The 27438-nt window shown below is 42.1% G+C and overlaps 2 protein-coding genes across 9 annotated transcripts in view; one reads left to right on the top strand and one right to left on the bottom strand.

Annotated features, from left to right (window-relative positions):
• Nucleotides 1-27438, bottom strand: part of Dcps (Decapping enzyme, scavenger) — a 178582-nt gene that overhangs the window by 72247 nt on the left and 78897 nt on the right. The gene's annotated exons all lie outside the window — the stretch shown is intronic.
• alpha-Man-Ib (alpha-Mannosidase class I b) overlaps nt 1-27438 on the top strand; it is a 99854-nt gene that overhangs the window by 20645 nt on the left and 51771 nt on the right. For 6 of the 8 annotated variants that reach the window (XM_068361192.1, XM_068361198.1, XM_068361197.1 and 3 more), the window contains exons 2-5: nt 8027-8176; nt 18603-18664; nt 18944-19026; nt 19711-19890. In XM_068361192.1, coding sequence (XP_068217293.1) covers nt 8027-8176; nt 18603-18664; nt 18944-19026; nt 19711-19890 — 475 coding nt within the window. Of the gene's footprint in view, nt 1-539; nt 670-2232; nt 2286-8026; nt 8177-18602; nt 18665-18943; nt 19027-19710; nt 19891-27438 lie in introns of those variants that run through there. The other 2 variants (XM_068361199.1, XM_068361196.1) reach the window with 2 other exon arrangements.

Here is a 27438-nt window from a genome sequence, read left to right as displayed (position 1 = left end):
AATAAAACAAACTAAACTGGTTTGCGTCATTTGTGAGCTTTATGTTTATCATGGACTTTTATAAGGTTTTAAAATTTAGTTCAAGTGCAGCGAAGGTAACAGGGTTGATGGTTGCACTCGTCGGAACTGGGTGTACTTAGTGGAGCGTACTCTTTATCAGTGGGCCATTCTCTCTCTCTCTCTCTCTCTCTCTCTCTCTCTCTCTCTCTCTCTCTCTCTCTCTCTTGTGTGTGTAAAAACCCTAGCGTTATGTATCGTTTTACCGTGCTAAATAAATCTACTGGCTACGCTACTGAATCATGTTACACATAGGATTAAATTAGTTAATTCAATGTAAAAAATCCTTTTGCGCCAATATTTTCAGTAATAATTCGGCCAGAGTATTTACACATTTGTCCTTTTTTAAGAAGCATTCAAACCAAGACACATACTTGTATCGTACAAAAAAACAAATGGTTAGGTATTGCAACTTACTACACATGTGATTGAACATCTGTGATGAGCACAAAGGCCTCGGCCTTGTCTGTCAGTCTTGTTGAGGTTGTGACAAGTGTGTAGCGAGTGAGAGACATTCACGAAAGCTAATCCATAAAATCTGATTCTTGCTGAAGTTATCGTTTATTGGATTGTCTGTCCACACTGGCGAGAGACTTTATTAGCAATTGATTGGTATGGAATACTGGTTTTCAGGGCCGTCCAATTTCTTTGGAGTAAAGATTTTTATTTCTTACAGTTTGGTAACGGAGTCTCTCTCTCTCTCTCTCTCTCTCTCTCTCTCTCTCTCTCTCTCTCTCTCTCTCTCTCTCAAAAGTGTGTCAGTCTATGAATTCTGTATTCAGTAAGAAGAAAAGGAAATATTTGTTCCTCACACTTTAGTAATTTGACTCTCTCTCTCTCTCTCTCTCTCTCTCTCTCTCTCTCTCTCACGTCTGCTGTGTTTTGTATTTATCGTCAAATCCAAGAAATCGTTTTTAAAAGCAATTCAATGTTTTGTGGAGCAGGTTAGCCTAATATGGTCGACTCTACTTCCGTTCCCACAGAGTTGTCATGAACAAATCACAAACTAATGATAAAATGATGACTTATCTTGTGTGTTGGGAAGAATCTTCAAAGAATAAAAGACTCAATGATAACCAACAGTAATGTTGTTGATCATAACCTCGTGTTACTTATTCTACACAAGTCGGTTGTTATGTACCTGGCTGTTAGTCTACTGTGTATGGTCGTAGCCAGGGACTTGATAGGGCATGGGGGCTTTCAACCTCATTTTTTAATATTTGCCGAGAATACGTACTATAAATATTCTTGAGCATTCTTGTTCCAGAAGATGAAAAGATCCCACATTTGATTTTATTATATATATATATATATATATATATATATATATATATATATATATATATATATATATATATATATATATATATAATGTACACATACTTATATACATACATACACGTGCATGAATGCATGCAGTAGAGTAAGGCAAACAGAAGATGAAACGTAGATTTACTTCATATTTCAATTTTACCTTTTGGGGATATTGCATATGGGCATCGTGTGTTCCTGTGAGTTTTACATGCTCGCTCGCGCTCACACACAGATACACACACATACACACACACACACACACACACACACATATATATATATATATATATATATATATATATGCACACACAGTATGTACTGTATACACAAACAGTGTACTATGGTCATTTTATTTTAGCGAGGCAGATTTGCAGACTCACAGTGGTGGCCTTTTAGTTCGAAAAAGTTTCCTGACCGCTTATTGGTCGGACAAGAGAACTCTAACCAATCAGCGATCAGGAAACTTTTCCGAGCTTAAAGGGCACCCCTGCGAGTCTGTGCATATGCGCCTCATTAAAAGAAATTTACTACACACACACACCTATATAGTCCTTTTTTTAATTGAAAGCTATTTGTAACGTAAAACAATCACACCTTTCACATCAGATGGTATAAACAATTTTACTTGCCAACACTCAATTTGCAATTATCGAACCCTGACATGGATAATCTGAATTAATTTATATGTTTTTGTAAACAACAATACATTCCGCTTTTCCATTCCCTTTGTGCTTAATATATTTATTTAATGTATTATTATTCAGAGTGTATATTTATACAAGTTTTTTATTTGATTGTGTTACAAGCACTAAGGATACAAGTTTAGTTATTGCTTGCTTGTGATGTCTTTGCTGTTTTTTTCTCTTTTTTTACAGTGTATGTGTCCTGACATCTGCTGCCTTATTTGCCTAAATGCAAGTTTTATTTATTAATTTTTATGTTCTATCCTCAAGTGGTTTGAGTCCTCCCTTTTCTTCCAAAGCTCCTATTCAAGATATAAATTTTCCATTTCTTTAGTGCTTTTGTTGATATAATTTCTCCATTTTTAGTGGTTTTATTGATATTAAATCTTTTATTTATTTAGTGTTGTTCTTGATGTAAATTCTTAATTTCTTTAGTGCTTTTATTAATATAAATTTTCCTTTCCTTTAGTGGCTTTATTGAGATGAACTCTCCATTTCTTTAGTGCTGTTATTGATGATTTTATTTATATAAATTATCTATTTCATTAGTGGTTTTATCAATACAAATTCTTAATTTCTTCCGTGGTTTTATTGATATAAATTCTCCACTTTTTTTAAGTGCTTTTATTAATATAAAGTCTCAATTCCGTTTATTGACTTTATGGTTATAAATTCTCCATTCCTTTAGTGATATTATAGATGCAAATTCTCAATTTCTTCATTGGTTTAATTGATATAAATTCTCCATTTCTTCAGTGGTTTGATTGATATAAATTCTCCATTTCTTCAGTGGTTTAATTGATATAAATTCTCCATTTCTTCATTGGTTTAATTGATATAAATTCTCCATTTCTTCAGTGGTTTAATTGATATAAATTCTCCATTTCTTCAGTGGTTTAATTGATATAAATTCTCCATTTCTTCAGTGGTTTTATAGATATATATTCTCAATTTCTTCAGTGGTTTAATTGATATAAATTCTCCATTTCTTCAGTGGTTTAATTGATATAAATTCTCCATTTCTTCAGTGGTTTAATTGATATAAATTCTCCATTTCTTCATTGGTTTAATTGATATAAATTCTCCATTTCTTCAGTGGTTTAATTTATATAAATTCTCCATTTCTTCAGTGGTTTAATTGATATAAATTCTCCATTTCTTCAGTGGTTTAATTGATATAAATTCTCCATTTCTTCAGTGGTTTAATTGATATAAATTCTCCATTTCTTCAGTGGTTTTATAGATATATATTCTCAATTTCTTCAGTGGTTTAATTGATATAAATTCTCCATTTCTTCAGTGGTTTAATTGATATAAATTCTCCATTTCTTCAGTGGTTTAATTGATATAAATTCTCCATTTCTTCAGTGGTTTTATAGATATATATTCTCAATTTCTTCAGTGGTTTAATTGATATAAATTCTCCATTTCTTCAGTGGTTTAATTGATATAAATTCTCCATTTCTTCAGTGGTTTTTTAGATACATATTCTCCATTTCGTCAGTGGTTTAATTAATATAAATTCTTCATTTCTTCAGTGGTTTTTTAGATACATATTCTCAATTTCGTCAGTGGTTTAATTAATATAAATTCTCCATTTCTTCAGTGGTTTTTTAGATACATATTCTCAATTTCGTCAGTGGTTTAATTAATATAAATTCTCCATTTCTTCAGTGGTTTTTTAGATACATATTCTCAATTTCGTCAGTGGTTTAATTAATATAAATTCTCCATTTCTTCAGTGGTTTTTTAGATACATATTCTCAATTTCGTCAGTGGTTTAATTAATATAAATTCTCCATTTCTTCAGTGGTTTTTTAGATACATATTCTCAATTTCGTCAGTGGTTTAATTAATATAAATTCTCCATTTCTTCAGTGGTTTTTTAGATACATATTCTCAATTTCGTCAGTGGTTTAATTAATATAAATTCTCCATTTCTTCAGTGGTTTTTTAGATACATATTCTCAATTTCGTCAGTGGTTTAATTAATATAAATTCTCCATTTCTTTAGTTCGTCTATTGGTGGTATAGTTTTCTCCTTCCCTTTTCATGCCAGTCTAGAAAACCAAAATCCTATTTTGAGTTATTTAAATGTGTATCCTAGTTTTAGACCCAGGGATCATAATGGTATACTTGTAATTGAGAGCTGCCTTTATTAGTTACATGTTAATTATCCACTGATCCTGTTAGTAAGAATTCATTCTAGTTCCAGCATTTGTAGATTCTTTAATTTTATCTTGACGAGTTTCCTAAGGAGTGTTGGCATTTACAACCTTCCATTACCCTTGCTAGAGAATATTGCTGTACCTATTATTATTACCCTGTGTATATAATTATCCTAGTTATTGTATTTATTGCTATATGTTCTTTTGTTTACCGTATACCAAACCTTTCGTGGGAGGTCATATAACATTTTCTCCTTTTGCATATAGACTAATTAGAGATGATTTGTTGCATACGTATAATCTTTTTATTTTTATATCAATTAATATATTTGGAAGACATTTAACTTTTCGCGTGACTCTTCATCGTCATGTCCGAGATACAGGAAGATGATGAGAAAAGTCCTCTTGTATTAATGGTGATTTCAGGTTCCTTAAATTGTGGCTATGAACAAATTGCTGTATAAAGATAAGGCCTTGCGCATGTCTAACAATTGCCATTATTTAGTTATAAGTAGTGTACGCGACACGTCAAAAATGATGGCTGAAGATTTAGATAAAAGAGCACACACACACTCCCCCCTACCTGAGAGACGAGGAGAGCTGAGCATCGCCATATACAGTATATATATATATATATATATATATATATATATATATATATATATATATATATATATGTATATATATATATGTATATATATATATGTATATGTATATATGTATATATATGTATGTATATATATATATATATATATATATATGCTTGCCGCTAGAGTTCAATTGGCTCAATGTGCTTGCTTTATAACATTTTACATAATTTTAACCCCAATTTGCATTCAGATATCAGATTATACAAAACACTACACAGTACCTTACAATCAGTTGATTCCAACAGTCTTAATTTTTACTAAGTTTTCTAGAGGTTCGAGAAAGGTCTCCCAATGCTGTGTAGTTGAATCAGTTAAACTTCAGAAGTTCAAAGTTGGTGTTGATGCGTTTTTTATTTGTTGTTCAGCAGGCTCATTGCATATCGTTTCATAATCTGTTCTATCATGTTTTATTTAGTTGCTTATCTTATTTTTATTTAACTCATAATTTTTTCTGTTCTTCCATATTTATGAATTTTTATGAGTTACTTTTTTAATGAGGGCAATTGGGCTTGTAGCATTCTACCTCTGCAACCAGTTTGCAGTTTGATAGTAAAAAGTATCTAACCCAGTCTTGGTTGGAAAAGTAATTAATATCTGGGCACTGAAATCTAAACCATTAAAAGTACAACAAAAAATACAGAAGCTGGTAGTAAATTCCAAATCTTGGTAGTTTACACTAAGATTGTGTCCGTTAAAACTATCCAAGGATAGCTGATAATGGAATAACCTGCAAATAATGAAAGAAGTTGACTAACAGGTGTCATGTGGCTGACTGATTAGATAAAAAAACTTGCCCTTTGAACTCATTGGAACAATGATAGAAACACCTGTAGAACTTCTGAAAGATATAGAGAATTAACAGTATACTGGGGTCATTGATGGGAGCCAAAAGACTAGGAGTTCAAATTAGGATAAAAATATTACAAAACAGGATTAGTAATGCCAAAGAGATGGCATGATAACAAAAATTAAGAAAAGTACTTAGACCATTAAAACATTGCTCTTAATTTTTGGGGAGAAATAGAAATATAGATCTCACCAAGACAAGTTTGAAGTAGCATGAATGCCCAAGGTGATGACAGACATAAAAATTCTATGGATAATGAAAGCATTCCATAGAAGTTAAGGTGAAAAACATAGAGAAATTTCATTATAGTATTGAGGATATTAAGCCATGAATTTCCATTCAAATAAGCTTCCAAGATAAGCATTAATGTGAATGGGCCCTTTGACATTGAGTGTGAATGTCAGCTGATGGTTAAGTGAAAGTGAAAGAACTTGGAAGAATTTAATAATCAGTAAGCACCATGATTAAAGTGGTAGAAAATATTAGATAAGAATTATAGGGCAGGTAGTAGATATTGAACCATTAACAACTGGAAGCTGTTTGATAAAACGCTAGAGAGTAGTTTGGGAAACTAACCTTCATATGGCTCTAATACTAACTGCGACAGTACCTACTAAATTCCATAGAGATTTGAAAAGAAATGACAAAGTATTCTTCAGAGTCCTTCAGAGATGCCATTTAGGTTATCTTAAAGGAAAGTTATGGATGATTTAAGAGTTTAGTATGTGAAAGTTTTAAATGTTTTAGTTTTGATAGAAGGGGGAGAAAATGGTGGTAATCAAATGATTAGAGTGGTCACTAATCTACGGTTAAGTTGCTGAACCATGGTATGATTCTGTAAGAATGTTTTAGTGCTAAATTTAACAATTAAGAAACAGAAGATAGTATTTTAACCAGATTCTATGTCCTAGCTATTAAGAATAAGATTCAGTTAATTTATTTGTCAAAAGATATTCCTTAACCAGATTCTCATGTCCTAGCTATTAAGAATAAGACTCGGTTAATTTATTTGTCAAAAAGTATTCCTTAGAGGATTTTGTTCTCACTGAAGATATGATTTTTCACTGATCATGTTTCCTTGTGGCATAGTTTAAGTGATTACAATGTTGCCTCTGTGTGTATTGTTCCTTAACCGTGGTTCTGACATCTATTTGACCCTTTACAGTCGGAGTTTATGGAGGCTAATTTAATAGTAGCAGATCTAGTTACTGTACAGTATATCCGTTTTTCTAGTGAATTTAGCCAGATTTTCAGATAATTTCCTCAAGTTTTCATTCCTGAATAGTTATAACGATTAAGTAAAAATAACCTGGGAATTACTACAGATGATTCAAATTTTCTTATGACCAGTCACTGAGTTGTCTTTATTATCCACCTGAGCAAATCTGTCGATGCTAATAAGGAATCACTAGGCAGCATTTAAAAAGCCATTGTTTATTCTCTATTTAGCCTTTTCTAAATGGTTGAGCTGACAATGATCTCTGATTTCATAACGATGTGCAAAAAAACCATGGAAGTGAATGATCATCATTGATTGTTAGAGATATTGGTATGGTAAAGGGGTCTCATTCACTTAGTTAACTAATGGTAATGACTGTTTTGGAATATTTCATGGCACATAAGAGTTTTGAGAAATTAAGATTTTATAAAGTGTGGTTTAGTGCACTGGAAAGAGCCTCGACATCCGAGTTGGTTATATCAGCCAGCTCGGACTTCGTATAAGTCTGTGCCGCGGAGTCAATCCACGTCCGACCAGTCAGAGAGGCGGACACTGTACTATCCGTGTAGACACCTCAGGATTATTTATGTAATTGACAGGTAGGTTGCTTTTTGCAAATGGTTGTTACAGGCTAATACACTCGCAAACAAAGCCATTTCAACACCTTCCAAAGCATAACAGAGACCTTACATGTCTCAAACTGTCTACCTAAAACCGCGCCAGGATCCCTCGCTGCTGGGACGAAAAACGCTGGTGACTTAACATACACTACCGGGGTCTAAGCAGTGTCAGGCAGGGCAGCTGATCGGGTCTACCGGCTACCCAAAAAACCAAAGCAAAGTCTTTCTAAAAGAAGGCAACCGTGCTTACCCCATACAAATGGGAAAAAAGCATGTTAATAGGTGAACAGTGCGCTGGAAATGAAAAAGTTTCTAAATTTGTTTACTCTTCATATAAATTTAAATACTACTGTGAAGGTGTTTGTGGAATTGTTTATATTAATATATTTTGTCATCTAGTACTGTACTGTGATGTTGGTTCTGTTTTATTAGTATTAAAGATATTAATGTTGATTTTTCTTTCCTCAGCGTTGGAAACAGCTGCACCGGTTGCAGCGAGTCGTGCTCTGGATGCTGGGTTTTGCTCTCTTGATTGGTCTGATCTATGCCATTGCTAGTCGAACTGTATCTCATGCTGAAGCATCTCACAATGCAGAATCTCATTCTGCTTCTTCTTTGGTAAGTACAGCATAGCATTTGTGCAAACTTTTATGCCTGTTTATTTGAATCCTTACAGTATTTCCTTTCCTCACTAGGCTATTTTTCCCTGTTGGTGCCTTTGGGCTTATAGCATCCTGCTTTTCCGGCTAGGGTTGTAGCTTAGCTAGTAATAATAAGAATAAATAATAATCACGTTTTGTTGATTTCTAAGTACTGTCGATTATGAACGGAAGTTTTGAATAGAATGTGTAATACAGTAATGCCTCTTGATACGAAATTAATTGGTTCCTGAGTGGCTTTCGTGTTGTTATTTTTTCGTGTGATGAGTCTCATTTTACATGTAAATCGCCTAATTTGCTCCAAGTCATACAAAAACGCTACATTAAATTCTATAATAAAGCTATAACAGCAGTGAAATACTGTCAAATACATTTGAATCATTCAATATACTGTACATAACGTAACTGTTAATACCTGTAAATGTAGTTATTAGAACATAATGCAAAAATAAATGGATAATACATACAGTACAATACTGAACATATACGAAATATACAGTACCGATGTGCTGTACTATTATTATAGTTAACCTTATTATAGAAAGGTACATTTTGCTATCTTGCATAAACAACTCATCTTCTTCAACTTGTGCATATTTTTAACTGTATTTTATTGTTCAAATAAACGGATTTTGAGCGAAGCGAAAAATCTATTTTTGGGTGAGATAGCCATGGCGTCCTGATGGAAGGTTCCTGTTTGGTAGCTTCCTTGGGTATAAGACTACTAAGATATTCCCAGAGAATTTAACCACAGGTTATCACAGAATTCTAACTTCTGGAGCGAGTATCTCAAAGGTTTCCCTTTAAGACATCGTAATACAACAGGGGACACGCATGTCTGGTCGTGCCACATAGCTATCTCCACCCCGAACAGGGTTAACGCTTCGGTGTGTAAGGGCTGAGAATAGCTGGGAGCCGTTCCACAGCTAATCTCACTCGTGGCTACTACTGATACTCGAGACGTAAACAAACGGACGCCATTGCTCTAATGACGTCACGAGCGTCTTTATCCTGGCGCCAGTTGCTGCCCATCACCATGATACAATTGTGTAGGGTGGGAACAAACTGACGAAGTAGTAGGGAGGGTCCATCAGGACGCCATGGCTATCTCACCCAAAAATAGATTTTTCGCTTCGCTCAAAATCCGTTTTTTGGGCTCAAGCCATGGCGTCCTGATGGAAGAGTACCAGAGAATCAATGTATCGTGGTAGATTTTCCCCCAGAGTTAAGTGCCTAGGCATTGACAAAATAGCAAAGTAATCTTAGGTAAGAACCATAGGAACGAAGTATCCTGCCCCCCATTGGTAGGAAGTTCCCATGGGCTATGCCGACGTCAAAGTGGTATTGAAGGGCTATTCATCTTGACAGAAGAGCTTTCTAAGAGCTTAGAGATGAAGCAGAATGTTTGATATTTGTATAGGAACATTCTGAGTAGGCCAGTGGTGGTTGGGCACTGTGTGTAGGGTTCATCTCCTGATTATCAGAAGTAAGTATTCGAGTAGGAACCTTACTGAGACAAGGTGAATATAATTTAAGAATAGACATCTTAAATTCTTCATGACCATAAGAAAGGAGGAATAAATAAAACTATGACAGTATGTATTTCATAGTAAGTAGGAGCTGAAAGAGACGCACAAGTAATAAAATAGAAATTTTATTTCACAATGCAGAAAATAAATAATTTACAGCAAAAAGTAAAGTTCATTTACAGTAATAATAATGTACATAGAAATAAAGGCTTGCTCTTGAATCTGAAAAGGAATTTCAGGATTAGTAGGTACTCGTTCTCGAGGAACGCAAGTCTTTAAATAACACATCATGCTCAAGGCATGCGGCACTTGTGTAACACTATGACATTCCACCTGGGATAAGAACAGTTATAAAAGCACTAAGTGTTTTTAGACATCACTATGAATCACTCGAGGGTCAACATAGGCACCCGAAGAGTTAGAGTCCCAAGTAACTCACTGTTCTACGCAGAGTCAGGTGCAGGTTTCATAACACTACCTGCGGCTACCACAAAATGTTTGATTTCGTGCACTTGTTTCGCATAATGTTTAAAGAAAACTCGCGAGGACTTCCAGCCCGTAAAGTTCTTAAGGCTCTCGAAGTCCATGCTCTGAAAGAAGTTCAGAGAAGATGCCACTTTTCTAGGATCATGACCAGCGGGTGTACTGTTCGGATCCGCTCTGCGAATGAAGTAGGTGATTTTCGCTCTTAATTGTTTCAGTGACAGGTCGCTGCCCGATGTTTCTCCTTTGAAGAGTTGGCCTCCACCAAAGTTTGAAGTTCTGCGAAGATAGACCTTGAGACTCTCTACTGGACATAGAGAGACATCCTCCTTCAGGGGGCATATTCTCCAAGGGCCCCATCTTTTGGTGGGTAATTCATTTTTGGCGAGAAACGTCGGATCGGGGGAGAGGGTCACTTCTCCTGAATCAGCAAACAGGATGTGTCCCTCTTCTCTTGATAATGCCACTATTTCGCTGACTCGAGCTCCCGAGGCGAGAGCAAATAAAAATATAACTTTCTGAGTCAGATCCTTGAGGGGGCATGAATCATTGTCCAAGTTGGAGGCGAAATGGAGCACCTTGTCTAGTGACCAGGAGATCGGTTTCGGAGGGGGTGCTGGGCGTAGGCGAGCACATGCTTTCGGCAGTTTGTTAAAGATGTCGTTGGACAGATCAATTTGGAAAGCATATAGAATTGGTCTAGTCAAAGCCGATTTGCAAGTTGAGATCGTATTGGCTGCTAATCCTTGTCCATGAAGGTGAATGAAGAAGGACATACAGAAATCAATGGTGATTTCTTTAGGATTTTTTGCTTTAACAAAGGAGACCCATTTCCTCCAGGATGATTCGTATTGCCGTCTCGTGGATTCGGTCTTGTATTCCTCTAGGAAGTCTAGACTTTTCTTCGAGATCCCAAACCTCTTCTTTGCGGCAAGGGAGAGAAAATCATGAGATGAAGGTCCTTGATTTTCGATGATGAAGCGAAGACAGTCGACTTCTGTACTTGTTGAGAGAGAACTGGGCCCGGGAGAGGGATCAGCTTGGGCTGCAGCTCCAGGACCAGGGGGTACCAGTTGCTCCGGGGCCACTTGGGAGCCACTAGGGCCGCTGTCCCTTTGAAGGTTCTCAGTTTGGAGAGGACTTTCAACAGAAGGTTGGTGGGAGGGAACAGGTATATCTTCGACCATCTGTTCCAGTCCAGTGACATGGCGTCCACCGCTTCTGCTTTGGGGTCCTCGTACGGGGCTACGTACCGAGGAAGTTGATTGTTGTCGCTCGTTGCAAAGAGATCTATCTGAAGTTCTGGGACTTGATTGGAGATGAAGGAGAATGATCTTGCGTCTAGAGACCATTCCGACTCTATCGGGTTTGTCCGAGATAGAGCATCCGCTGTCACGTTGCGGAATCCTTGTAGGTGAACTGCAGACAGGTGCCACTTCTTCTTCTCCGCCAGACGGAAGATTGGGAGAAGCACCTGATTTATCTGGGGCGATCTTGAGCCCTGTCGATTGAGACAACGAACTACCACCGAGTTGTCTAGGGTTAGACGGATGTGGATCGAGGGTGGCGGGGATAACTTCTTCAGAGTAAGAAGGACCGCCATGGCCTCCAAGATGTTTATGTGGAACGTCTTGAATAGTGGAGACCAGGTCCCTTGAGCTTGTTTCAGGTGGGAGTGACCTCCCCAGCCCTCCAGTGAGGCATCCGTGTGGATGTTGAGTGATGGAGGAGGGTGTTGGAGAGGAATGGACCTTTTCAGGGCCATTGCTTCCGACCACGGCTTTAGGAGGCGTCGAAGTCTGTTTGGAAGCCGTCTCTTGAGGTCTCTTCGAGCGATGGATGCCGATCGTCTCCAGACTCCCGCGGCATCCTTTAGCTGTGCACGAAGCACTGGGTTTGTCACTGAGGCGAATTGTAGAGAGCCTAGAACTCGTTCCTGCTGTCGTCTTGAAATGCGTTTGGATTTCAGTAGTCGCTTGACAGACCCTGCTATTTCCTTCCTTTTCTTCTGGGGGATGGAAAGGCGGTGTGACTGAAGATTCCAGTGGATTCCCAACCACTGAAACTTCTGAGCCGGAGAGAGGCGAGATTTCTTCTCGTTGATCTTGAATCCCAGGTGTTCTAGGTACTGGGTAACTTCGTCGCAAGACTTTGTACACTCTTCGGGCGAGGGAGCCCAGACTAGCCAGTCGTCGAGGTAGGCCATCACCTGGACGTTTCTTAGGCGGAGCTGTTGTACTATGGCATCCGCCAGCTTTGTGAAGATCCGAGGGGCCACATTGAGGCCGAATGGCATGGCCCTGAAGGCGTAGCTTTTCCTTTGGAGTCGAAATCCTAGGTAGGAGGAAGCGTGATGGTTCATTGGAATGTGCCAATAGGCATCCGCCAGGTCTATAGAGACCGTGTAGGAACCCTGAGGCAGAAGGGTCCTTATTTGTTGAAGCGTCAGCATCTTGAATTTGTTGTTCTCTATGAACTTGTTGAGGGGGGATAAGTCCAGAATGACTCTGAGCTTGTCTGAGTCCTTCTTGGGAACGCAAAACAGTCTCCCTTGGAACCTGGTGGACTTTACCTTCCTTATCACCTTCTTGTTCAAGAGGTCTAGAACATATTCTTCCAGAATGGGGGTTGATGGTTGAAAGAACCGCTGGAAGATTGGGGGTGGTTGCACCCAACTCCAGCCTAGACCGTTCTTGATGATGCTGTGTGCCCAAGGATCGAAGGTCCAACGATCCTGGAATTGGCGGAGTCTTCCTCCCACCGGAAGCACTTCATTGCTTCTGGTGTCCCGAGGACTTGTTGCCTCGGCCGCTAGCTCCCTTTCCTCCTCTACCTCTGGAGGGACGACGAGAGGCGTCTCTGCTTGCACCCCTGGACGAGCCTCTACCTCTGGCATGAAAGGTAGTGGATGACTGCTCAAAGGCAGGGGTGAAGACCGGTGACTGTGACAACACCGGTTGGGGGACCAGCTGAAAGGTCTGTTGTGGTTGGGCAACCACTTGGGAGGTAGCGGGTCCCGGAAACTGACGTCGTTGTTGACGTTGCTGGGGTTTCGGCTTCTGAGGTTTCCTCTTAGGCTGAGGTCCATCGTCCTGAGAGGTTTTCCTTTTTCTGGACATGCCCCACTTGTGGAGAAGGTTCCTATTCTCCGTGGCGGCTCTGTCAGTTATTTCCTTGACAAGGTCAGAAGGAAACAGGTGCTTTCCCCAGATGTTGGAGGAAATCAGCCTCCGGGGTTCGTGTTTCACGGTGGCACCGACAAACACGAATTCACGACAGGCTCTACGAGCCTTTATGAAATGGTACAAGTCCTTCATTACCGTGAGTAAGTGGGATTTGGCCAGTACCATGTAGTGATCGGGTACCGCTGTGTCACAGGCCATTACTTCAAGTTGGACTTGATGAGAAAGCGAAGCTGCAAGCCTCTCCTTCGTGTCTTGTTCCCGGCGAAGGAGGTGGTCGTTGAGCTTAGGGAGGTCTTCATTAAACTGACGTCCGGCGACGTCAGGATCGAGCCTACCCACGACGAAAGTATGTTGGACATCTTTCCATTGCCTAGTGTCAGGGGGTGTCACGATGGAGAAGGGTCTGCACTCCTCCAGTGCAGGGCAGGGTTTCCCTTCTTCCGCCGCTTTAAGGCATGCAGCTAAGGCCTTTTCCAGAAATGGAAGAATCGCAGTGTCAGGTGCGACATAGGTAGGATGCTTCTTGCTCAAGGCAGGAAGCTTAGAGCAGGTAAAGCCCCTGCTCTTAAATGCGTTGGCTAGCATAGCTTGGGCCTTTGCGAGATCGAACACTATCTCTTCTTTAGGTTCGGTCTCCTCCTTCGAGGCAGGTTCAGCACGAAGTCGGACGTAACAGTCCGGGTAGGCCTCGAAGCTTGGGAAGAACTCCACATCTTCCAACGGGACCGTGCCGATCTTGTCGCTAACAAAGATCCTGCCGGTTGCAATAACCATATGCTCTGCATACCTCCACGGGTTGGCATGAGAGCAAGCTGGGAGATCCTTGACCGAGATCTTCTTCGTGTCTCTGGATCCAATCATCGACCTGATGGACTCCTGGTTCTCCTTCAGTCTGTCGTCCATGACAGCTCTAATCAGTCGGATCAGTTCTTGGGTGGAAGAGGAAGGATCCGGGGTCGAGGAGGTAGACGGAAGGGACAATTCCGTCGGTGTAGGAGTAGGCGGAGGGATGGACGAGGGAGTAGCTCCAATCTCCGACTCGGTGTATTCCACCTTGTCTTCGTCCTCTTCGGCTCCTTGAGCCATAAGCGTCTTCTCCGTATCTTCCGAGACGTCGGAGATCCGTTCATCATCCTCAGAATCCAAACGGCACTCGTGCATGGACTGAGCCATGACCACATCAGGTTCCACTGAAATTTGGACAGTGGGGATTGCTTCCTTTGGAACCACTGAATCAGGGGAGGCCTTAGGGAACAACAGGGACCTCAGTTCTTCGGTGGCCAGGTACGGTCCAGTAGCATTCCTCTGAAAACCACGCACCCACTTGCGCAGTTTCTCACGAGCAATGTCTCTAACCTCCGCTGAGGGAGGGTTATGGAAGGCCTCAACTAGATAGGCCTGGCAGACCGTACATTCCAGTGGATTCCAGAACTTCCAATCCCCTTTCTTGTCTGAGCAAGGGGCGTGAGTCCTGCACGCCGTATGTCCGTAAAACTGGGAGCGTTTCACAGCACAGTAGGCGAAATCGCACTTCATCTGCTCCTCCTGTGGAAGAAAGAGAAAATGAGTATGGGGGAGCCATAGGAGTGGCTCTTAAATTAAGTTAACATTAATCATTAATTTTAACTTAAGGAAGGTGTGATGCATAGAGAATGAAACAGTAAAGGAGACACGCTCCATGCATCTCGCCCGGCTGGTTACCATAGGCTGGTCCTGGGATAATCCAAATGACCTAGATCATTGGATATAGTTTCCTAGGATTCCCATTATAATGGAACTCCATGGAAAGCCAAGGACAAGGTTGGGATCGAATTCATTCGGTTCCCAGATAAGAGCCAGAAGGCCTCATTAAGGGTAATTGCTTCTGGCAACCAGCCGCGCTAAGATGCACATAGCATGCTGGAAATAGAAGAATGCAAAGAGACAGCATGATCACTAATAGAGCAGTACTAGGTACTGATCTTAGAAGCAAAGCAGCTTATCTATTTGCAAGGTAGGGCTATCTAGTCTTATGATAGCTAAAGAGAGGGGGTGCAAGTATTCTTGACGCCTCCGGGGCATCCGGCAGCCGCCGGCACGCCGGAGCTCGCTCCAGCATAGATTCTGGCATTAGAACAGACAATTTTTAAAGTCAGTTAGATACCAGGATGGCGGCCGCCGGCACAACGGCGGCACGCCGGCAGGGAGCGGCGGCTCCGGCAGCCGGAGGATGCCGGATTGGTGACGGGTAAGGATGGTACAGGTAGTATCGGGTTGCCGGCAGTATATGCCGGCACTCCGGAGATCGACCGGCAAGCGGACGAATAGATAGGAGTAGGAGAGCCGCCGGTAGTAGCCGGCGGCAGCCGGCAGTCCCTCGGTACACGGGGGGGCTGGGGGCAAGGGTAGGGAAGTCACCAAGAGGGAGGCAGGTATTGCCGGCAGTAGAGGCGGCAAGAGACCGGCACCCGGATAGAGAGAGAGACAGGGGGAGGGGGGAAGGGATGTAGGAAGTACCGTCAGGGTTCCAGACATCCCTCCCCCTCCCTGAGGGGGTGTACCCATGATAGAGACAGGCTCTAGCATCCAAGCAGGGGTCACTAGGGACCGGGAGCAGGTAGCCCAAGGGAGGGCTAGGGAACACCCAAGAGGGGGGGGGGGGGAGACTCCCCTATGCAGAGCTACACTAGTAACTAACCTTATAGGACACTATGAAGGTATATGTACCAGAGCGGACAGCACAGGGAAGCTCGGGTAGCCCTACTCTTCCACCCTAAGGAGGAATTGTAGGACAGGGGACAGATGAGTATAAACTAACCTAAGCATAGGCTAGGCTATACAAGAGATAGGTGGGGAGGGAGAAGAAAGGGGTCTTCCCAGGAAGGGTTTCTGTACCAGAGCGGCCACAAAGGGAAGGGAGGACACTCCCTAACCTAAGATTAGGCTGATCAGCTAAAAACGGTGCAAGAGTACAGTTTCAGCATGGAACAGAGAAACCTTCCTAACCCGGCCTAGATCAGGGCTAAAAGTCCTGAACTAGGCAAGGAAGAAGACATATCGCTATCGCAGGAAAGTCGTAGACTATCCTAGCCATAGAGGTAGGCTAGCCTAACCTCACTCTCAGACGCAATCCTAAAGGGGGTTCATTCCTTTAGGGAGGACTGAGAGGCGATAATATACTCTATTAGACAATAAATCCCTTTACTCAGAAAAGGGATCAAGGCTAAATAGAGGGAGTGCCAAGGCAGGGGATGAAGGAAGCATATAGGGGTCCTAAGGTTAGGTTAGGCTAGAAAGAATCACTGACTAGCCTATCCCCTATATGGTCCCTGAAGGCGAAAACATTTGCATCACTAGTCAAAAGTATTGTAAAATAATAATGCCACTATCTTCATAACTTAGTCTAGGATCACTGATAAATCATGCATGAACACTTGTATATAGGCTCCTGGCCTGGGGGCTATAGTAGCCGACTGGTATGAGGTCAATCGATGACCGATAAAAAGCGTCTAACACGATATAAAAGTTCCTAGCTATGAAGACTAAATAAACTAATGTATTCGATTAGTATATAATGCCGGAAGCGTTGTTGTGGCTAACTAAATAAGACATGCAAAACAACAACGACGCCATAAAATGGCGGGTCCGGTAGAGGCACAGCTCCGCCACAAAACATCAATTATTTCGCGAAATAATATTTACTTTACGGCCAGAGCTTAATTAAACAATACTGGAACCTTGTACTCAACTTTCCAGAAGAAGGCGAGGCTGAAGGTAACGACATAGCGAAGATGCAAAACGATAAAGTTCACACAAGGGAAAATCCGTCTCAGTAGGGCAGCTACTAACAAAAGGATAAAGACGCTCGTGACGTCATTAGAGCAATGGCGTCCGTTTGTTTACGTCTCGAGTATCAGTAGTAGCCACGAGTGAGATTAGCTGTGGAACGGCTCCCAGCTATTCTCAGCCCTTACACACCGAAGCGTTAACCCTGTTCGGGGTGGAGATAGCTATGTGGCACGACCAGACATGCGTGTCCCCTGTTGTATTACGATGTCTTAAAGGGAAACCTTTGAGATACTCGCTCCAGAAGTTAGAATTCTGTGATAACCTGTGGTTAAATTCTCTGGGAATATCTTAGTAGTCTTATACCCAAGGAAGCTACCAAACAGGAACCTTCCATCAGGACGCCATGGCTTGAGCCCAAAAATATTCATTAATATGTTTAAGCTATTTAATTGTAACAAAAGCACGATTCATTGATGTTAATATGAACTTGCTTTGTAGAATTAATAAAATTCAATTGTTCAGTAAATACTATTCTTAACTACTATTTATTTACCAAAATGAAAGAAAAATATATCGCTAATGTTTTGACATGCGTAGTAATTTTTTGGTTACGTACATACAATACAGTACAGTACTGTTCATTGTGTTTTTCTAATTTAAAAATGTAATTATTGATATAGAATTAATTTTAAATAAGTAATCATGACATTAAAGGAAGAAATATGAAATATGGTACAATCGTGTTATTTATTTACCGAAATGAAAGAAAAATATATCGCTAATGTGCTTGATATGTGTAATACCATTGTGCGTTTGTGCATACAATACAGTCCTATTCATTGTGTTATTTTAATTTAAAAGTGTTCTTATTGATATAAAATTAATTTTGAATAAAATAATCATGACATTAAAAGGAAAATAAAATATGCTACGATCTGTTATTTATTTACCGAAATGAAAGGAAAATATATTGCTAATATTTTGATGTGTAATAGCATTGTGCGTACATACATACACACAATACAGTACTGTTCATTGTGTTTTTTAACTTAGAAATGTACTTAGTGATATAAAATAGGAGAGCAGGATCTTACGGCAGTAAGTAGCATCAAGGTACGGAGATAACCAATGGGAGAGCAAGACGATGGTGGCGAGATTACAGTTTGGCGGCACACAAATTTTAAAATTATCCTCTGCGCGAGGCGAATCTTGTTTCGTTTCATGAAAATTTTTTCGCATTACGAGGCGAAAAAAATCTTTGCCTCTCGTTTCTTATCATGAATTTTTCTAATACAGAAACTTTTGTATCAAGAGGCATAACTACTTTGGCATACAATGTTTTGTAATGAAATGCATTACTGTATTGTAATTAAGAACCTTGTCTCACTGGATTATTATATCTCCCCTTGCTGAACTTCAGGGAAGCAACATAACTCCGCCACCTCTTCCGCCAAATCCGATTGTTGATCCCGAAGAAGTAGAGTAAGTTATTGAAGAGTTTTCTTATGATAAAAGTCTTTTGTAATGCTTGATACTGATGCAATACATGTAATCACGGGATATACTTCAGTTTATATATGCTTGTTGTATTTTACTTATAACCAGGCTATTTTGCTAGATTAATATTTAGATTATTGCTTAGTTCAATCTAGATTTTTGGGCGTGCTGATGCTTATTCATAGAGCAAAGTTTGCCTTTAGGCATTGTAACTTGTCAGATGAGCTGTGTGTAGGAAGTGTTTATTGTTTCTGTGAATTCCAGAGATAATGCACAAAACCCTGAAGAAGAAGAAGAGAAAAAAGGGGGCGATCAGATTATACCACCTCCTGAGCTACCTGTTAAAAGTAGGTTTTCCAAATTGTCAACTTTTAACAGCTTTTAAGGTTACTTTATGGCTTTCATGACCAGTACAGTCTGGTAATAATTCTGTAAGATTTTATAGTTCATTTGTTTGAATAGCTTTTAAAAATTTGTTATAGAAGACTTTCCATGTAGCTAATAGCTGATTTTGTTTGGAGCTACATAGTTCAATTTCATGTGCTAGAGTAATAAGCCAGCCAAGAAACCTTATTGTAAATTTAAAGAATGAGTTTTACTTGGTATTTTCAGTTTAAAAAAATTGAACTTCCAGCAGTATGTGTTCTTTATAATAAAAAGTAATTAAGTAGGAATCAGATAAAGGGAGATCTTTCTGTATGTGCTTAGTACTGTGTAGTGGATTAAATGATATAGACTGGAATGGCATTGAGTAGAATAGAGTATTTAGTCTAGAAATTTATGCTGAATGAATATAGGAGTTATAGAATATTTTGATTTAGTGTATACCTGTACTGTAGTATTTTTTGTCTGTTTTTAAAATATTGTTTTTCTGTTGTGCCAAGTTATCTGTTTACTGCATAAACTGAACAGAAAGTGCTATAGTTTAGTGAAGATATAGCTCCTGTAGCCTTGTGTCATAAACGTTAGTGGTCGGCAAATGCCATTTGCCTGTTCAAGATGTTAAAACTGAAAGTTTGTCTTCTCTACAGAAAATGCCAGACAAGAAGCTGTAATATCTGCTATGAAACATGCATGGAGGGGTTACAAAGCATTTGCATGGGGTCATGATCATCTCAAACCTATTTCAAGATCCCTAGAGGACTGGCTGCACCTGGGTCTGACGCTTGTTGATGCCCTCGATACACTTTGGATTATGGACCTCAAGGAGGGTAAGTTACGTTTGGATTACAACATTTACCGGTATGAATTTTCAGTACATGTACAGTATTATATTATTATTATTATTATTATTATTATTATTGTAATAATAATACAGTAGTAATAATAATAATAATAATAATAATAATAATAATAATAATAATAATAATAATAATACCGGTATGAATTTTCAGCACATGTGCCGGTATATCCGACTATAAGTACTTAGTTCAATTTGTAAAATATAGTAGTGTATACAATTAACAAACTTTAATTTGACTCTTATGTATCTATACAATTAACATAGCCTAATTTTATCAACTGAAATTCCCAAAACAAGGAGCCAGGCTTTGATTTTCATTTAAATGTAGCAACAACATTTTGTTATAGCCAGGACCCATACAGTGACGTTTCAACTAATCATGAGACGAAAATAAGACCCACTTCGCTCATCCTCTCATGTGAGCCACCGTTTCCCAATCTCTTTATCTAGCCATTTCTGATACTTGGTTTTTTCCTTTTACATTCTCTGCTTTCATTAGTAAAACTTAGCTTTTGTTAAGACTTATATTTCTTATTTTGGTTATTAGTAAATAATAATTCAAACATTAAAAGGAACGTAAATACTGCCCAGAGGAATTGAAGGTATTCAGCATCTATTATGTCCTCATTTTCTTTTTTGAAGTCACATTCTACTGTTGTGAAAAAAAAAAATACTTGTCTCACATTTTTAAACATAAGACTTACCCGGTATTTATATATATAGCTATACGTCCCTGACATATAGCTATACAGTATATATAACTACTGGGTAAGTATGTTTAAAAATTTATTTTATAAAGAAAATATAATTTTTCTACACAATTCTTGCTCTCTGTCGCACATTACACATGATGGAGTTTAAATTTCCTAAGTCGAAATATCAAATCCTTCCTTGCATTATGCAGGATTTAATACTTTCGTAAGCAAAATTTATAGTTTTCAATATTAATCTTACCCGATGATCATGTAGCTGTCAACTCCGTTGCCCGACAGAAATCTAAGGACGGGATACGCCAGCGATCGCTATACAGGTGGGGGTGTACTCACCAGCGCCATCTGTGGTCAGGTACTCAAGTACTTCTTGTCAACAAAACCTCAATTTTTCCTCTGTCGTGTCGCCGGCAAGACCTACATGGATACGCTGTTGATTTGGAGTCTTTTGTTCACGTTTTGGTGAAGTATTTGCTCTGAATTTTAGCCTTCGCTGTACAGGAAGCTTTAGCTTTAGCTTAGCAAGCTTTTACAATTAATTTGATTCATTGGTTAACGATCTTTGCTTTACTTTGGAATTCCCCTTTGACTACTTCTTAAATTCAAGATGTCTGACCATTCCCAAGTTCCTAAATACAGGCAATGTAGTGTTAGGACTTGTAATAGGCGTCTTCCGAAGGCCTCTGTAGATCCTCACACCGTATGTTCCAATTGTAGGGGAAAATCCTGTCAATTGGAAGATCGATGTGGGGAATGTGCTGGGCTTTCGGAATTCGATTTTAATGAATTCCTCAGATATACACGTAGGTTAGAGAAGGAGAGAGATAGGAGGAGTTCTTCTCGCTCTGTGGATTTTTCCTCTCCCCATGCCCCTCAACCTTTTCCTTCCCCTGTGGTGGTGACTCCCGAATCTGCTACGAGTGCTCAGCCTGCAATGGCTGATATGTTGCGTGCCATTCAGGCTCTCGGTGATAAGGTGGAGTCGTTGATTAGTGACCGCAATCAGCTCTTGGCAGATGTCAGAGAGCTGAAAGCGAAGAGTGCAGTGGGAAGTGTTAGTGCTAGTGCTGTGCATAGTGTCAGTGTCAGTGTTGCGCATGAGGGTACATCTGTGCGTGCCAGTCGTTCTCCCAGTCCGGGACCTCTTGCAAGCTCCCAAGCCCAGGGGAGAAGCAATGTCGAAGGACCAAAGGGTTCGGCAGGCCTTGATCGGCGCACGGATGTATCCTCAGTGGTTGCGGACGCATCTGCTAAGGATCGTCCCTTCCACTCCCAGAAGAATGAGCCCTTACATTCCTCGTCTGTGGAAGAGGTTTCCAGGAGGAAACGGTGGACCCAGGTCTCACGACCGCTCAAACGTAAGGCCGAGCTAGTCCAACGGCCCAGGTGTAGCCACTGGGTCAGTTCGGACTCGCCGCAGTCTTCTGATGACTGCACACCTCCCAAGAGAGGTAGAGTGGTCCCTCAACAGGCCTCTGCACCGTCTGTTGTTGCTCCAACCACAGTAGACCCCAAGTGGTCCATGCTGCAGACTATGCAGTCTCAGCTTGCGGCTTTTATGCAGGAGTATCATGCAGAGAAGGTTAACCCACCTCCTGTTATTCTACAACCCGCTGAGGTTGTGCGCTCTGCAGATACTGCGGCTGCCTGCTCCCACACCCTACCTGTGAGAGCTCCTCCACCGATGCGCAGTCCTCACTGCCAGACGCATGTTCTTGCTGCACCATCTGCTAACATGCGTGAGCTGCCGCATCAGGAGTTGCCGGGTTCCAGCACTATGCGGCATTCTCCTCAGCCCATGCAGCATGCTCTGCAGACCTTACAGCATGCTCCGCATACCATGCAGCATGAGCCGCATACCATGCAGCATGAGCCGCATACCATGCAGCATGAGCCGCATCCCATGCAGCATAAGCCGCATACCATGCAGCATGAGCCGCATGCCTTACAGCATGCTCTGCATACCACACCGCATGCTCCTCAGCCCACCGCAGACCCTCCCACACACCGGCCCTCTGCCTTTGTTGTTGCCAGCTCTCAGTCTGCCCAGCAGAGGCTTGATGATGGATCCGCAGGTACGCATGCACCCGTTCTGCAGGATTCAGCCGTTCAGCCTGCTGCTCTGCCTTTGCCACTCACTACTCAACTGTCGGATGAGGAGGTTTCGGAGGATGAAGCTGCTCATCTGGATGAACCTCACTCTGATGTTGAAGGACACAAGTCTTCGCCACCCTCCTTAGACTTTCGCAAAGTCCTTGCTTTGTTCAGAGAACTGTACCCTGAACACTTTGTGTCTGCAACCCCTCGTTCTCCTCCCTCCGAGTTTGCTCTGGGCATGCAGCCTGCCGCTCCTGCCTTCACCAAGCTTGTTCTCGCCAGATCATCAAGGAGAGCTTTGAGGGTTATGGGTGATTGGTTGCTTTCCAAGAAGCAACTGGGAAGGACCTCTTTTGTGTTTCCTCCTCCCAAGCTGGCTTCTAAGTCGAGCGTCTGGTATGCCACGGGAGAGGAACCTGGCTTGGGGGTTCCTGCCTCTGCCCAGGCCGACTTCTCAAGTCTGGTTGACTCTCCCCGCAGGTTGGCTATGAGACGTTCGAAGATCTGCTGGTCCTCTTCAGATCTTGATCACTTGTTGAAGGGAGTCTTTCGTGCCTTCGAGATATTCAACTTCCTCGATTGGTGTTTGGGAGCCTTAAGCAGGAAGACTGCCCCTTCTGACAGGGACTCGGCCATGCTGATCATGTCCAGCATGGACAAGGCAATACGGGATGGGTCTGGCGAGCTTGCGGCTTCTTATGTATCAGGGGTCCTCAAGAAGAGGGAACATCTGTGCTCCTTTCTATCTGCTGGTATCACTCCTTGCCAGAGGTCAGAGTTGCTGTTTGCTCCTCTCTCCAAGTGTCTGTTTCCGGAGGAGTTGATTAAGGGGATGGCTGCCTCTCTCATCCAGAAGGATACACATGACCTCATGGCTTCTTCTGCACGTAAGGCTAAAACCTTACCTTCCGTGCCTAGACCATTCCGCCCTTTAGCAGTTGATACTCCTGCTTCTAGATTCATCCCGCCCTTTCGTGGCAGAACCTCCAGCAGAGGAGGTACCCGTGCAGACAGTCACCGTGGCAAGTCCAAGAAGGGTTCCAAGTCCGCAAGAGGCAAGTTTTGACTGCCTTCCTCTCCAGACAGCAGTAGGAGCCAGACTCAAGACCTTCTGGCAAGCTTGGGAGAGCAGAGGTGCAGACGCTCAGTCTGTGAAGTGGCTGAGGGAGGGATACAGAATTCCGTTCTGCCTCAACCCCCCTCTGACTACATCTCCCATCAACCTCTCTCCCAACTACAAGGAGAAGGACAAGAGGCTAGCGTTGCAACAAGAGGTGTCGCTCTTGCTACAAAAGGAGGCAGTGGTCATAGTCCGGGACCATCAATCTCCGGGCTTTTACAACCGTCTCTTCCTTGTAGCCAAGAAGACAGGAGGTTGGAGACCGGTGCTGGACGTCAGTGCGCTCAATGCTTATGTCACCAAGCAGACGTTCACGATGGAGACGACCAAGTCGGTCCTAGCAGCGGTCAGGCAGGAGGACTGGATGGTCTCGTTAGACCTGAAAGACGCATACTTTCACGTCCCCATCCATCCAGACTCCCAACCTTTCCTGAGATTCGTCTTTGGAAAGGTTGTGTACCAGTTCCAAGCCCTGTGCTTTGGCCTAAGCACGGCTCCTCTTGTATTTACGCGACTGATGAGGAATATTGCGAAATTCCTTCACTTGGCAGACATCAGAGCCTCCCTCTATTTAGACGACTGGCTTTTAAGAGCTCCCACAAGTCGTCGCTGTCTGGAGAATCTCAGATGGACTATGGATCTGACCAAGGAACTGGGCCTCCTGGTCAATTTAGAGAAGTTCCAGCTCGTCCCATCCCAGACCACTGTTTACCTGGGTATGGAGATTCAGAGTCGAGCTTTTCGGGCTTTTCCGTCGGCCCCAAGGATCAACCAAGCCCTAGAGTGCATCCTGAGCATGCTGAGAAGGAACCGATGCTCAGTAAGGCAGTGGATGAGTCTAACAGGGACACTGTCATCGCTGGCCCTGTTCATCGAGTTAGGGAGACTCCACCTCCGCCCCCTTCAGTATCATCTGGCTGCTCACTGGATAAAGGACATGACGCTAGAGACGGTCTCAGTTCCTGTTACCGAAGAGATGAGGTCTACTCTAACGTGGTGGAAGAACAGCATTCTTCTCAAGGAAGGTCTTTCGTTGGCTGTTCAGACCCCCGACCACCATCTCTTCTCGGACGCATCAGACTCGGGCTGGGGTGCGACATTGGACGGACAGGAATGCTCGGGAACATGGAATCAGGAGCAGAGGACACTTCACATCAATTGCAAGGAGTTGTTGGCGGTTCATCTGGCCTTAATGAACTTCAAGTCCCTCCAGCTAAACAAGGTGGTGGAGGTGAACTCCGACAACACCACAGCCTTGGCTTACATCTCCAAGCAAGGGGGGACTCATTCGAGGAAGTTGTTCGAGATCGCAAGGGACCTCCTCATTTGGTCAAAAGATCGAAGGCTCACGCTGGTAACGAGGTTCATTCAGGGCGATATGAATGTCATGGCAGATCGCCTCAGCCGGAAGGGTCAGGTCATCCCCACAGAGTGGACCCTTCACAAGAATGTTTGCAGCAGACTTTGGACCCTGTGGGGTCAGCCAACCATAGATCTGTTCGCTACCTCGATGACCAAGAGGCTCCCATTGTATTGTTCTCCGATTCCAGACCCAGCAGCAGTTCACGTGGATGCCTTTCTGCTGGATTGGTCCCATCTCGACCTGTATGCATTCCCGCCGTTCAAGATTGTCAACAGGGTACTTCAGAAATTCGCCTCTCACAAAGGGACACGGCTGACGTTGGTTGCTCCCCTCTGGCCCGCGAGAGAATGGTTCACAGAGGTACTGCAATGGCTGGTCGACGTTCCCAGGACTCTCCCTCTAAGAGTGGACCTTCTGCGTCAACCTCACGTAAAGAAGGTACACCCAAGCCTCCACGCTCTTCGTCTGACTGCCTTCAGACTATCGAAAGACTCTCAAGAGCTAGAGGCTTTTCGAAGGAGGCAGCCAGAGCGATTGCCAGAGCAAGGAGGACATCCACTCTCAGAGTCTATCAATCCAAATGGGAAGTCTTCCGAAGCTGGTGCAAGACCAATGCAGTTTCCTCAACCAGTACCACTGTAACCCAGATTGCTGACTTCCTGTTACATCTAAGGAACGTTAGATCCCTGTCAGCTCCTACGATCAAGGGTTACAGAAGTATGTTGGCAGCGGTTTTCCGCCACAGAGGCTTGGATCTTTCCTCCAACAAAGATCTACAGGACCTCCTTAGGTCTTTTGAGACCTCTAAGGAACGTCGGTTGTCCACTCCAGGCTGGAATCTAGACGTGGTCCTAAGGTTCCTGATGTCATCTAGATTTGAACCGCTCCAATCAGCCTCTTTCAAGGACCTCACTTTAAAAACTCTTTTCCTCGTATGCCTAGCAACAGCTAAAAGAGTAAGTGAGATCCACGCCTTCAGCAGGAACATAGGTTTCACATCTGAAACGGCTACATGTTCCTTGCAGCTCGGGTTTTTGGCTAAAAACGAGCTTCCTTCACGTCCTTGGCCTAAATCGTTCGAGATCCCAAGCCTGTCCAACTTGGTGGGTAACGAACTGGAGAGAGTACTTTGCCCTGTCAGAGCTCTTAGGTACTATCTTAAAAGGTCAAAACCCTTACGAGGTCAATCAGAAGCCTTATGGTGGGCTGTTAAGAAGCCTTCGCTACCAATGTCTAAGAACGCAGTTTCTTACTACATCAGGCTTCTGATTAGAGAAGCACATGCTCATCTGAAGGAAGAAGACCTTGCTTTGCTGAAGGTAAGGACACATGAAGTGAGAGCTGTGGCTACTTCAGTGGCCTTCAAACAGAACCGTTCTCTGCAGAGTGTTATGGATGCAACCTATTGGAGAAGCAAGTCAGTGTTCGCATCATTTTATCTCAAAGATGTCCAGTCTCTTTACGAGAACTGCTACACCCTGGGACCATTCGTAGCAGCGAGTGCAGTAGTAGGTGAGGGCTCAGCCACTACATTCCCATAATCCCATAACCTTTTTAACCTTTCTCTTGAATACTTTTTATTGTTGTTTTTGGGTTGTACGGTCGGCTAAGAAGCCTTCCGCATCCTGGTTGATTTGGCGGGTGGTCAATTCTTTCTTGAGAAGCGCCTAGGTTAGAGGTTGTGATGAGGTCCTTTAGTATGGGTTGCAGCCCTTTATACTTCAGCACCTAAGAGTCGTTCAGCATCCTAAGAGGACCGCTACGCTCAGTAAGGAAGACGTACTTAATAAAGGCAGAGTAATGGTTCAAGTCGACTTCCTTACCAGGTACTTATTTATTTTATATTGTTATTTTGAATAACTAATAAAAATATGATACGGGATACTTAGCTTCTTTGTTAACATGTATACTGGTCTCCACCCACCACCCTGGGTGTGAATCAGCTACATGATCATCGGGTAAGATTAATATTGAAAAATGTTATTTTCATTAGTAAAATAAATTTTTGAATATACTTACCCGATGATCATGATTTAAAGGACCCGCCCTTCCTCCCCATAGAGAACCAGTGGACCGAGGAAAAAATTGAGGTTTTGTTGACAAGAAGTACTTGAGTACCTGACCACAGATGGCGCTGGTGAGTACACCCCCACCTGTATAGCGATCGCTGGCGTATCCCGTCCTTAGATTTCTGTCGGGCAACGGAGTTGACAGCTACATGATCAT

The sequence above is a fragment of the Palaemon carinicauda genome, chromosome 37 (genome assembly GCF_036898095.1).
Source record: "Palaemon carinicauda isolate YSFRI2023 chromosome 37, ASM3689809v2, whole genome shotgun sequence".
Taxonomy (NCBI): domain Eukaryota; kingdom Metazoa; phylum Arthropoda; class Malacostraca; order Decapoda; family Palaemonidae; genus Palaemon; species Palaemon carinicauda.
This window is presented reverse-complemented; position numbering and strand designations above follow the sequence as displayed.